At 37.8% G+C, this 12,290-nt stretch overlaps 1 protein-coding gene across 3 annotated transcripts in view; it reads right to left on the bottom strand.

Annotated features, from left to right (window-relative positions):
- Window positions 1-1,036: 1,036 nt before the first annotated feature.
- The window catches only part of LOC142528761 (uncharacterized), a 46,885-nt gene continuing 35,631 nt past the window's right edge, over window positions 1,037-12,290 (bottom strand). For 2 of the 3 annotated variants that reach the window (XM_075633917.1, XM_075633928.1), the window contains exons 8-13: window positions 7,687-10,729; window positions 7,481-7,613; window positions 3,464-3,978; window positions 2,472-3,371; window positions 1,554-1,763; window positions 1,037-1,442 (exon numbers count right to left, since the gene is read on the bottom strand). In XM_075633917.1, the coding sequence (XP_075490032.1) occupies window positions 1,245-1,442; window positions 1,554-1,763; window positions 2,472-3,371; window positions 3,464-3,978; window positions 7,481-7,613; window positions 7,687-10,729 (4,999 nt within the window). In that variant the 3' untranslated portion in view covers window positions 1,037-1,244. The remainder of the gene's footprint in view (window positions 1,443-1,553; window positions 1,764-2,471; window positions 3,372-3,463; window positions 3,979-7,480; window positions 7,614-7,686; window positions 10,730-12,290) is intronic. The other variant, XM_075633923.1, reaches the window with a different exon arrangement.

Raw genomic sequence — 12,290 nt, 5'->3', positions numbered from 1 at the left:
AAGCATAGGGAAAAAGGAGTACGGTGATTTGTATACAAAAAAAAATTCATAACTCAATTTACATAAATATTCTTCTGTTTAAACACACATATATATATATATATTATTAAATTTGATTTAGAAACCCTTAACACTGTATTCATCCTCATTTCAATCGACTTTAAATTTCTTTTCCGTCGACTCATCGTTAAGACAAATTGTCTATCACGTTTATTTCGATTTATTGAAATTAATTAATTGACTTGAAAAAAAAATAGATCGACCAAAATTTTGGTCGACTCAGACCAAGATCAATAGTCTTGGTCGACCGACCAAGTGGCAATTGCTTGGGATGAGTGGGTCGTCTTGGTTGACTCACGCTGGGTTGGTTGACTCAATGGGTCAATCCTCGTTTGGTCGACCATGGTGATTTGTGGGTCGATCTATGTTAATATTTAAGTAACATTACCAGATTTTGGTTAGTCATTTCTTCGATTGAGTTTGTGTTGATCTCTGGGTCGACCCATGTTGATTTTGGGTCGACCAAAGTTGCTTTTGGGTCGACTATTTTTCTAACACATGAATTGACGGATAATTACACAATTTTGACCAATGTTGCTCGACAATAATAGATGTTTAATCCATTAATTGATTAACATATGAATCACATAATTTCACATGTATGTTTTATAATGTTACATGTTTTAACATACCATGTTACATGTTTTGACATATGAATCACAATTTCACAAGTATGTTACATGTTTGAATATAGCAAAAGCTATAAATTCGGATGTAATTCGTAGAAAAATTCATATTATCTGACGTATTACACCAATTGTATTTATTTTTTGTTGATGGAATAATGAAGACCGCAGAAATTTAGAATTCAAGGATTTAAGTTTGGTTTTAATTAAAATGAGGAGAGATTTAGATTCAAGTTAAACTGGTTAATGATTTCTGGTGTTTTGGGCATTATTCCATTCCATATATTTTGTGCAGCATGGATTAAGAACTTTGCAATTGCTGTAGCAAGAATAGCCATGAAATAGGTATATATATATATATATATATATATATATATATATGTTAGTGTAGCCAAGTATCCGAGCTTTATCGGACTAGCTTCCTCGGGAAGCAAGACCATCCCTCCTGGTATGTAACAACACATTGCTTGCATGCCATCATATGACCAAATGTAACAATACATCAATAACTTAATTAAAAACCATCAATAACTTTTTTCAAGGCCTCAATAACTTTTTTCAAGGCCTATATATTCTCATTGTTTTTGAAACTTGGAGACGACAGAAAGGACACCTCGAAACTGCAGATGAGCATCGTCGACATAGTACATGACCACAGGGAATCAAGGAAACATCAACTTCATTATTTAAACAGACTCGGCATGACCATGCTGCTTTTGCTGTATCAGCTTCTTTGATAGCCATCTCAGACTTTTCCTGTTCATCACAACACATTATAGTTAATGACCTTTATCAATTTCAAACGTTCTTTTAATTGGTAATTTTTGGTCAGCGCACATTTCACAACACAAATTTTAATATAGTTACCTGTTCCAGCAATAGCTCAGCCTGAGATTCCTTCAGCTGTTCTTGAAGTGTCAATGCTGTTTGCAGTAACGACTGCTTTTCTATATCGAGATTGATGCCAGCTGCAAAAAGCATTTCATGAACCGCCTGCACGAATTCTGCAGCTGATACCCGGCCTTGCTGAAGGTCTTGCACTGGCTGCCGCTGCTCACTTATAACATTGGTCAGCATCTTCTCATGGCAAAAAATCAAACTAATTGAAATTATTTTCAGACAATGGTACGGTCGATTGCCATAATTACAAATTGAGGATTGAGACTTGCATTGGGAAAAAAATGCATGATAAGAAGGAAACAAGTGCTCTTCTCGTAACTTCTAACCTCAAACAATGAATGAGCCGATCCATGAAGGAGAGTTTCATACTCTTTCAGAACCACAGTGAAAATCTATCTACGCAGACATATTTTAAAAGAAGAGCCACTAGAATAACTAATTTTAATATTACAAGTGTAGATGAAACTGCTTCTTAAGTTAAACAGGCCAAACCCTATAATGGTAAATAATTAAAGCCTATTCATTTTATCTAACAAATCTCATATTACTCATTCCTAAATTCTCTCTCTTCAATATTAACCATAACTTGATTAAAATTTAATTTCATTTGTTCTACCACACTTGTAATTTAAGTTACTTACATCAGTAAATATTAAATTTAAATTTTATAACAGAAAAAAATTTCAAAATTAATAAGTTGTACACACGCTACATCTATCCTTGACAGCTTCTATAAATTAGAAATCCATGGTTTCAATCACTCATCAAAATTCTGGCGAATTCACTAGAAAGGATCTATCAAACTTATCGAACCATGCTACAAAATATTCTAAGATTATGTAATTCATTAACAAGTAAAGGACGTCGACTGAGACAGTCACATACCTGGAAGGACCTTGATCTGACTCCTCCAGAAGTTTCCGGCATTGATTTATCACGAATCATATGCTCGCTCTCCTGCATAGTTGCTGATGAAAATTCACTGCTGTATGAAATATTCTTGAATGAGAAAATGTTTGAAGAAAGAAGGGGCACAATCATCCCTGGTGATGTTTCCAGCATGAATCTGTAGAGTGCTTGTCCCACTGATGGCCTAACATTCTCTGGAACCCTGCCGTACTTCAGTCTTTCTCCATCGGAAGACTTCCAGGCCACTATCTCTCCTTCGTAGAAAGGTCTTAATGGGTTGAATTGCACTTGAATTGCATCTTGGGGCAGTATCTCTTTGCCAAGCAAATTGCTACCACCTTGAAACTCGGTCTCTCTTATATGAGGAAAAAATTTCAGGATATCGAGGACTGCAGTCTCAGTATATTCCGGACACACAAACAAAGATCCAATGGGTAATGGGACTGGTGAGTCCAGTATGTGACTTACAGCAGCAGCAATTACATCAGTAACGGCAATATATTTTGTTGGCTCAGCAATTAAGATGCAAGTTTTGAACCGATCGACAAAGTATAAAGCCTTGTGTTTGGATACATCCTCCCACTCAGGGATGCCAGATTTCTTTGCAATGAGGGTAATGTTCAGTGACTTTGGCAGTAACAAGAAACGAGTGTATAAGAATCGAACAAACTTCAATCGTTCTGCGATAGATTCCAATGATTCTTGGACAGTCTCCAAGACTGGAGGACTAAATCCAGAGGAAAATCTTGCTATGCTAGACAGTACTCTCCACAGCGCAGCCTGAAACGATTGATTGTTCAACTTTTGCCTGATGACAGCTAGAGAAACTGATCCAATACATTCCAAAGGGCATAAATCTTCACTGTCATCCAATTCCTACAGACAGACAGTTGATTTCCCAATATCATGAGGTGAAACACTATGTAATAGAAAAACTACAAGATGTTAACTTCGGCTTGTTGAATTACCTCTATGACGACCTCAGAGAGCTTTCTCACACCAAGGGTCACACACACACTTTCGGGAAGATCTGGGTGAACAAATCTTAACCTGGACGTGTCGATATGCTTCACATATTTTGAACCAAGAAGATCAATAAATACACATGAATGTGCATGGACAAGTCTACATCCATCATCAGGGACGATTGCTTCGGATTCCCCGTTGGAGATGGCTAAACTGTTTGGCTCATCACATAAAAAGTGTAAAATTTCAATAACAGCACGCAATTCATTTGGATTTAGTCGCTGATAACCACAAGATTTTTGTAGATCTGAAAGAAGATTCCTCGCAGAAACAACAGAAAGAGAGTCCTGAAGACCCAGATCTCTAAGAATCTTCACAAAAGGAAGATATTCTGAAGGGAGTTCAAAAGCAAATGGAGAGAGATTTATCGTCAAACGAGCAAACAGAGAGCTAGCTGTTACCAAGCGAGTAAAGTTCGCAGCAGGCAGGAAGGCAACTTGCTGCAGCATTGAGATGTCTGTCAAAGCAGCAATAAAATTAAATGAATTTTAGAAACTAAGAAAGGGGAGAAACCTATAGGCCCTAAAATCTCATTCAATAAATAGGATTATCTATTTTCAAAGTCAAGTAAAGCGTCATATGCATTGAACTGGTCAGCAAAATACATTTATTTTTAAATGGTAAGAGTCCTACTCATAAAGTAAATCACTTGTCAAAGTGTTCCACAAAGATAGAGTTATGTAGATTTGAGATAAGAATATTCCTCATTATGAATTCCACCGAGTACAATATTTATACAAATAGTGCAAATTAACAACCATATAATTAGGACTTAATCCTAGATAACAAATCTCCTAAAAACACCATTCCAAAATTAATCTGATATAATCCCTATAAATCCTCTATATATTTACAATAGCATCAAATTTCTAACTTTGCTCCATCATTTTACACTGCCTCTCAAGTTGGGCGCAGATATTGCACATGCACAGCTTGTGACTTAGTTCTTCAAAGCTGGTTCTCGGAAGAGCTTTAGTGAGTATGTATGTTGTTTGTGATTTTGTAGAAGTATAGATCAATTCTATAATCGCCTTCTTAACTTTTTCTGAAATAAAATGTCGATCTATCTCGATGTGTTTTGTTCTATCATGATCTCTACAGGGTTCTTTGCAATGCTAATGGCAACTTGATTGTCACATAACATCTTGATAGAATTTCATGTAGCTCTTCCCAATTCTTCAAGCAATCTTTGTATCCAGATTCCTTCACAAACACCAAGAGCTAGAGATCTAAGGCGGTTTAGGATTGAGGGATATAAGTCTCAGGAATAAGGCTCTTCTTGGGAAATGGTGGTGGAGAGATTCGGTGGAAAAGGGGGCGCTGTGGAAGAAAGTTATTAAGAGCATCTACGGGATTCAGGAAAACGGGTGGGATTTGGGGTTGGCGGACAAAGCGACATTCAGAAGTCCTTGAAAGTTCATCTCTCGGTCTTACTTGGCTTTTCATCAACTTACTAGGGTGGTGCCTAAGCAGGGTAATCTCATTCGTTTTTGGGAGGATATTTGGGAGGGTGGGGTCTCGTTCAAGATTAGATTTTCGTCTTTGTTTCGTATTTGCATTTCTACCAATAAACCTATCAGTCACTTCATAGCAGTCGTCAATAGTGGGGGTAGTTCTTCTATGATTTGGGATGTGAGGTTTAGGAGAGATCTTACTGAGGGTGAGTTGGGGAATTTCACTGATTTGTTGGGTGTCTTAGAGAGTGTCAGATTGCAGATGGGGAGTGAGGATCTTAGAGTCTGGTTGGGGGATCCTTCAGGGTCGTTTTCTGTTAGTTCCTTTTATAACTCATTCTTTCCTCTTTCAAATTTCCATTCATTCGGCTTTTATGATAATATCTGGAAAGTAAATGTCCCGCAAAAGATTAAGATTTTCTCGTGGATCGTGGCCTTGGGGAAGATTCCTACGACCGACTCAGTGCAAAGAAGGTGGAAGAACTGTGCTTTAAGCCCGCAATGGTGTTGCTTATGCCGGAACAATGAGGAGAATCATGATCATATACTTCTGCATTGCTCATTCTCTAGTGGTATTTGGTCGACAGTTATACAAGAGCTGGGATATCAATGGGTCGCTCCGAGTCAAGCAAAAGATCTTTTTATCCGGATTCTGTGTCTCACATACACAAAAAAATCAGCAACTTCTGGTATTTGATAATTCACTACATATTTTGGTCCATCTGGTTGGAAAGGAACAGAAGAATATTTGATGATGTCTCGGAGTCCGTCGATCAAGTATGTGATAAAATAAAATTCAGAACCGCATCTTGGACAACAAACTTGAAAGAGTTCAATCATTTAAGCATCTCGGATTTAATTAGGGACTGGAAATTTGTTTGCTTGTGAATTGAGTGCGCTTATGTCATAAGATTTGTGCCTATTGAGGTTATTGTAATGATGTTGTAGAGTTTGGGTTAAGTTACTCCTATTGTAATGTTGCTGCGGATTACTTATCCGTGCAACTGATGTAACTTTAAATTAATATAATATATCTAGTTTTCAATAAAAAAAAAAGTTTACATGGGTTACAAGAGAATGGGTAGGATGCAGGTTTGGCAACGTTTAAGTGCCCTTGGAAGTTTATTTCCCGAATATACCCGACTTTTCAGCAGCGTGTTTCAATCGAGGTGAGAGGGGGTAATAAGGCTAGATTTTGGGAAGATAGGTGGTTGGGGGATTCTCCTTTCAAAGAGCTTTTTCCTGCCTTATTTCAGTTATCAACAGTTCATAATTTACCTATTTCTCACTATGTCTATTTCGATAATGCCTTGTCTCCTCAATCTTGGGACTTTCATTTTAGGAGGGCAGTCAGAGATATTGAACATTTTCAGTTGTTCGAGCTATTAGGGGTGTTAGAGAGAGTTAAGTTGATTGAAGGGGTAGATGATGTCCGAGTGTGGAGAGGGGATTCTTCTGGGCTTTTTTCGGTCAAATCATTCTTCGAGTCTTTTTTTCCTCCTAGTCGTTTTCCAGTTTTTCCTCTTTTCAATCAAATTTGGAAGGTTCCAGTTCCAAAAAAAATTCAGGTTTTCTCATGAACAGCTACTCAGGGTAAGCTACCGACCTCGGAGATGATGCAAATAAAGGGCCGAACTTGGAGAGATGCAAATAAAGTGGCCCTCAATCGCCATTTGTCCAAATTGGTGTGTGTTGTGTAGAAATGACACGGAAACTCAGGATCATATGCTCATCCATTATCCATTCACGACCGGTTTGTGGGCTAAAGCGTTGCAAGAACTTGAATTGGTTTGGGTGATGCCGGAGTCAACAAGGGATTTATTTGTTATGGATTTAGGACAACTAACTGGTAAGAGGGGAAGAACTTTTTGACAAGTCGTGGTTCAATGCATATGCTGGATAGTATGGCTGGAAAGAAATAGAAGAATTTTTTATGACAAGGAAGAAACTAGAGAACAATGTTGGGAAAAAATCAAGATCTCAGTAGCTATGTGGATCGACACTCATGAAGACTTCAAGAATGTCTCGATATTTGATATATTGCGAGATTGGGCTTTTGTGTATCATTAAAACAATTCCGTGTTATGTACTTCATGATTTAGTGGACCACTAGTCCACTAATGTAATTTTTACTTACATTATTATTAATAAAATGTCGTCTCTTATATAAAAAAAATATTAATAGTTGTCAAGTATTAAGTAAAACTGAAACAACAAGAATCTAATGATAATTTACGCCAATGAACCAGAGAATGCCATTTAAAAATGTAGAAAGCACCACAATCAAATCATACCAGCATAATTCATGCAACAGAGAACTTAAAGGTGAAATGTGACCGACCAAGATTGTGATTAAATTGAAACATTAAAGCGAGAGTTGTGACTAGTCATAAATAAAAATGAAAATATAAAGAAGAGCAATGGGATTGCCTGAAGCATTATATCCTGTGCATGCATGAGCCCAGACAAAAGTATCAACACTAAAACTAGATCAAGGTAAGGCACCTGATGAAGAGAGGGAGCCCCAGACTTTTTCCAGATACCTTAACACCTCAAGGGAAGCTTCATCAATTGTTCTGCAACCTGATACAGCAGGCCAATGAGCAAGAGTGTCCTCACCACCATTTCTTCCAATAATCTGAGGAAGATATTTGATACATGTCAAGTAAAATAAGCTATGTCAATCAAATAATCACAATGCAAAACCGCACCTGAAGGTGCTTCAGCACGGTTGAAAAGGCTGGAGGACTCCTCAAATGTAGTGGTTCCCAAGCATATTCTGGGGGTACAACAGTCTGTTTCAAAAGAACTGGGGCACAACTCCAAGCAAGAGACCAATCCTTAACCAATATAGCATCACTGTAAGAACAAAGCACTCTGTTCCCATTCCTTTTGCCACCAATATTTGAAAAACCATTTTCAGCTGGAATGCAAGAAATCTTGCCGAGGAGATTGCAAAATTTGTTCCCATAAAGTACAGCAAAATTTGAAAAAATTGTTTTCGCTAAACTTTCAGCCAGTTCCCAAATTTCAATAGTTACCCCATTCTCTGAATGTATACTGTTGGTCTCAAGGTCATCCGGAACTTCTGTGGGGTTCATACACTCATTTCCCAGATACTCCACTCTTTTGGCACATTCTAACACCACATCTGTTTCAGTTGAAGTTCTGAGACCTGTTTTTCGTAAAATCTTAAGCCATCCATCAGAAACAAACCTCTCTCCTGGAAATTTCTGCTTTACTCCAGAGAATACAGAAGTCAATAATGAATCACTGGGGTCAAAAAGATCTTTCGGTTTACATAGGTTTTCAGATCGAACGTCAGCTGTTTTGACAAAATTGGTATCCTTAAGCACTTCTAACACAGATGAATCTAAATATAGGTCTTGCCAATTTGTGTACAAGTATATCAAGATATCCTCCCGCTCAAGCTGAGATTTACATTCAAATCCAGGCAATCCAAATTTCACAAGGATCTGTGGATCATGCAATTCAGGGATTCCAAGCGCTCGAAGGAAAGAACTTTCAGAAGAATTAGAAGAGTGAGAAAGACAACGATCATCAAATGGCTTGAGAAATGTATTTGATGAGATAATGCAAAGATCTTGGTCTTGCAGTTGGGTATAATTCCCGAGTACTGTTCTGTAAATAGGAAGATTGCGTAAAACTTCAAGTTCTTCCCTCGCATAAGAGCAACCAGTGGAAATGATATCAGCGGCAAATAAATTGAAAAGTTCATCTCGATCTGAAGTTGAAAAGGAAGTAATTTCGGGAAAATAACCAGCTTGTTTGGCGGCCACAAGCTTGGATACTATAACTTTCCCTAATGACTTGCCATCTTCTGGCAAACAATTTGATGAAGCAGCACAATCAATAAAATTAACATCAAATATAGGAATATTACATTGGTTAAGCATTGACCACAACCAAGGATACTTCTGTTCAATAAATCTAAACGATGACAAGTATGATTGCATCTCACGAGATTCAGAGGAAAATTCAGATTGATTAACTTCAGATGCATCTACTTCCGAAGTAGCACTAGAAGACTGAAAATTGCAACTAGAAGGAGGAATAAAGATGAGATGGCTTTCTCTCACCCGGCACAAGATCGGACGACCAAGAAAAGCAGGGATAAGGGGCCAATCAGAAAAAAGAGAGAGGTCTTCTGATGTGGCACTGAAGATTTTCCAAAAGAGTAATATCCACTCAGGAGAAGGACCTGCCTCCCCACCAGAACTCCCGGTTTTTTCCCATGAAAACCAGGGAGCATTATTTGAGTTAACATGTATCACCCAATTTTCATGAAAAACAAACTTCAGATGGCTAGCAAGCAAGCGCAAAGAGAAAGTCTGGAGCTTCAAAAATGATTTCATTGAATAGTTAGAGAAAATATTTTTCAAGACTGGTCGCTCAAGTGCTTCGGGATGCATGAACTTTCCCACTAAAGAGGCAACCAAAGATAGTTCCTCCTTGTTTCCAATCCAAACTTCAGTAAACCCCAATTTTATCAAACTATTATTCGCTGTTGGACATGGTAAACCTTTGACTTCAGACGCTAAATGGAAAAACTTTTGATCTTCCATTGAAACAAAGCCATAACTTTTATTACCAATCACAGTATTCCGGTGGGAAGAACCTCCGGTCATACCTATATCTTCAACCACTCCACGACCAAATTCAAATAGAGCCTTCCCTAGGTTTGTCATCATTTCAATTGCATCACCCCCAGAGTTGTTTGAATCTAGCGTAGACCCCCCCCCATATTTATGTAGCTTAGCATTTGATACAGCTGAGGAATAATTGTCTTCCTGTTTGCTTAAAGAACACAAATCAGAAATACTCAAGCCCCTCGATTTGTTAAGATCACTGACTCGAGATGAATCCAAAAGTTGGATGTCTGATAAACAATATTCAAGGACGTCTATGTAGGTGTCAATTGACCAATCACCAATACGGGGAGTAGTAGTCCGAAGAAGGTCTCGTACCATCTTGGGCTTGATTTCTTTAACAGCGATGCCCACAGCCTGAATTTCAGCCACCAATTCCCATGGGACTGAAAACACAGGATAATGTTCCTTGACAAAAGCACAAACACTGGCTGGAAGCAAGTTGTCTCCTACACCACTTCCAGGCTGTGAAAGAAACATACCTTCTGAAGCCTTGATTAAATTTCCAGAATACATCCGCCAAACTGGAAGGTCAACAAGACGAGCATATAATGGCTTAATAACTTGTTCAATAAGACATTCGAAGTCTGCCTCAAGAGGCATCGTAGTTGACTCCGCACCATTTTTTGATTGCTTGACTGAAGCAATAACCCCTGATCTAGGCCAAAAATTATATGCATCCCTCCCGTATGACCTCAAAACCAAACTAACAGAACGAGCTAGATTTGGCTCAAGAGTTGAGGTCAATGGATCTCTCTGTAACCGCTGCATCTCCGATATTAATTTAACATAAGAATCGCGAACACAAGACATCAATTCTCTGTTCCAAGCTTCTATCAAATGACTACTAGCATCAGATTGTACCTCCAATGCAGCATCGTTATGTTGGAATCTGAAAAGGTAGCGACCCTGATTATGACACACAAGGAAAGATCCAACAACAGTCACGGGAATGTTTACATTGCTTGATAGAGGAAGCGGAGACATGATGAAGTTTGACAGATGGTTCTCTAAATGATGGCCATTTCGTGACAAATGTGCTGCAACTCCAGCAACAGGCATCAAGTTATATGCAAGGTACCGCCTGCAAAGGGTATATATGTTAGATATGGAGCAAGACAATTAAGTAAGAAAATTAATATCCAAAGAAGTTAACAGTTAAAAATAAGTTAGTTGAGAAGTAGATTAACCATCATACAATTTTAAATATCTGTGTACACGTATCCACTAAAAGTTGAGTATTAATACACGGAGGACAAGTTAGAAGAGCACAACTAAACAGCAGTCAGAATTTTAAATTCGAGCGTGAGCTCAAAGTTTATTCAAGAAGGCTCAAAATTGACTTGAATTAGAACTCCAAATGTAACGTTCAAGTTCTATTCCAGTCATAAGTCCAGCTTCTTGAACTGCAGCCACAAATGTCAGTTTCAAAACCTTCACGTTTTCATCCCATCTCGATTCCTTCAGCCCGTAACCAATCACTAACTCTAGGTGACTATTCAACCGAACCAAAGTTAGATTGTATTACCCGCATCCCAAATTACATGCCTTCCAATTGTTCTGTTGGTTTACCGATAGAAAGTGGTCGGGTCATATATTTTGTGTCACCCTAAATAAATGTCATATTTATGGAACAGGACACACTTTCAAGTTGCCTTGTCATAGAGATGGTAGATAACCCAGAATCAAAATCTTGTGCTAAAGATTGTGGAGGTTTGTGTCCTCTTCAAGGCAAAATATTGAGATTCTAAGAATGCTTGTTAAATGAACAATTCGACAAGAGAGCTCGGAGATTCCATCATACAAGATGATGTAAAAGTGTCATCTTCCGGATATTAGTGCTGAATTAAGACATATTTGACAAGATACCCTTCTGATAGGTGGTGTAATGCTATAGGCTCAAGACAAGTGTTGACCTAAGTAAAATATTCATATCGAGGGTGTGATGACATTGTCATCGCTTTAGATGAAAATATTTTTGCATATCCAAAATGGGAAGACACCTTCATTTTCTGTGGTTAGGACAATATGCGGCGGCTAGGGCATGCGTATGAGCAATTTTCATTTCCCAATTTATCACTACAACTAGTTGGCCACTGATCGAGGATAAGAAATTTGATCATATACTGACTCTGCTCCATTCACCAATTTTACAAATATACAAACTTTTGTCCTTTTCATCAGTGATGTCAATATAATAAATTTTAAAATTTCTTGTTTCTTTTATTAAGACTTCTTAAATTCTATTAGAAGGCTGAATCAATTTTCAGTTCATTTGACACGCCCTGTAGCAAATTGTATCACCAGGGCATAACCCTTTCTTTGACTCGACTTCCAATCGAAGAAGCAAATCCAAGCGCAAATATCACATCCAGCTGCTCTTCAAAGCTCATACACTTTCCACAAACATTTTCTCTTGCATACCTGAATCCTTAATTTCAAACCTTTCTCATATTTGGCACAACGCTCTCAACAAAGACACAAAAACTAAGATTGGTTGTGGTCAAGACGATGGAATGAAAAAGATGAAGATACAAAGTGAGGAGGTGTAAAGAAAATATAAGAGAAAAATGGCACAAAATTTACAAAAATGACAATATGTATGTTTTATCAAGGGTAAATAGAAAAAATCCCACAAGAAATAA

Source organism: Primulina tabacum, chromosome 2 (assembly GCF_025594145.1).
Source record: "Primulina tabacum isolate GXHZ01 chromosome 2, ASM2559414v2, whole genome shotgun sequence".
In the NCBI taxonomy this organism is placed as follows: Eukaryota; Viridiplantae; Streptophyta; class Magnoliopsida; order Lamiales; family Gesneriaceae; genus Primulina; species Primulina tabacum.
The sequence above is the reverse complement of the archived record's forward strand: the minus strand, read 5'-3'. Positions and strand labels throughout refer to the sequence as shown.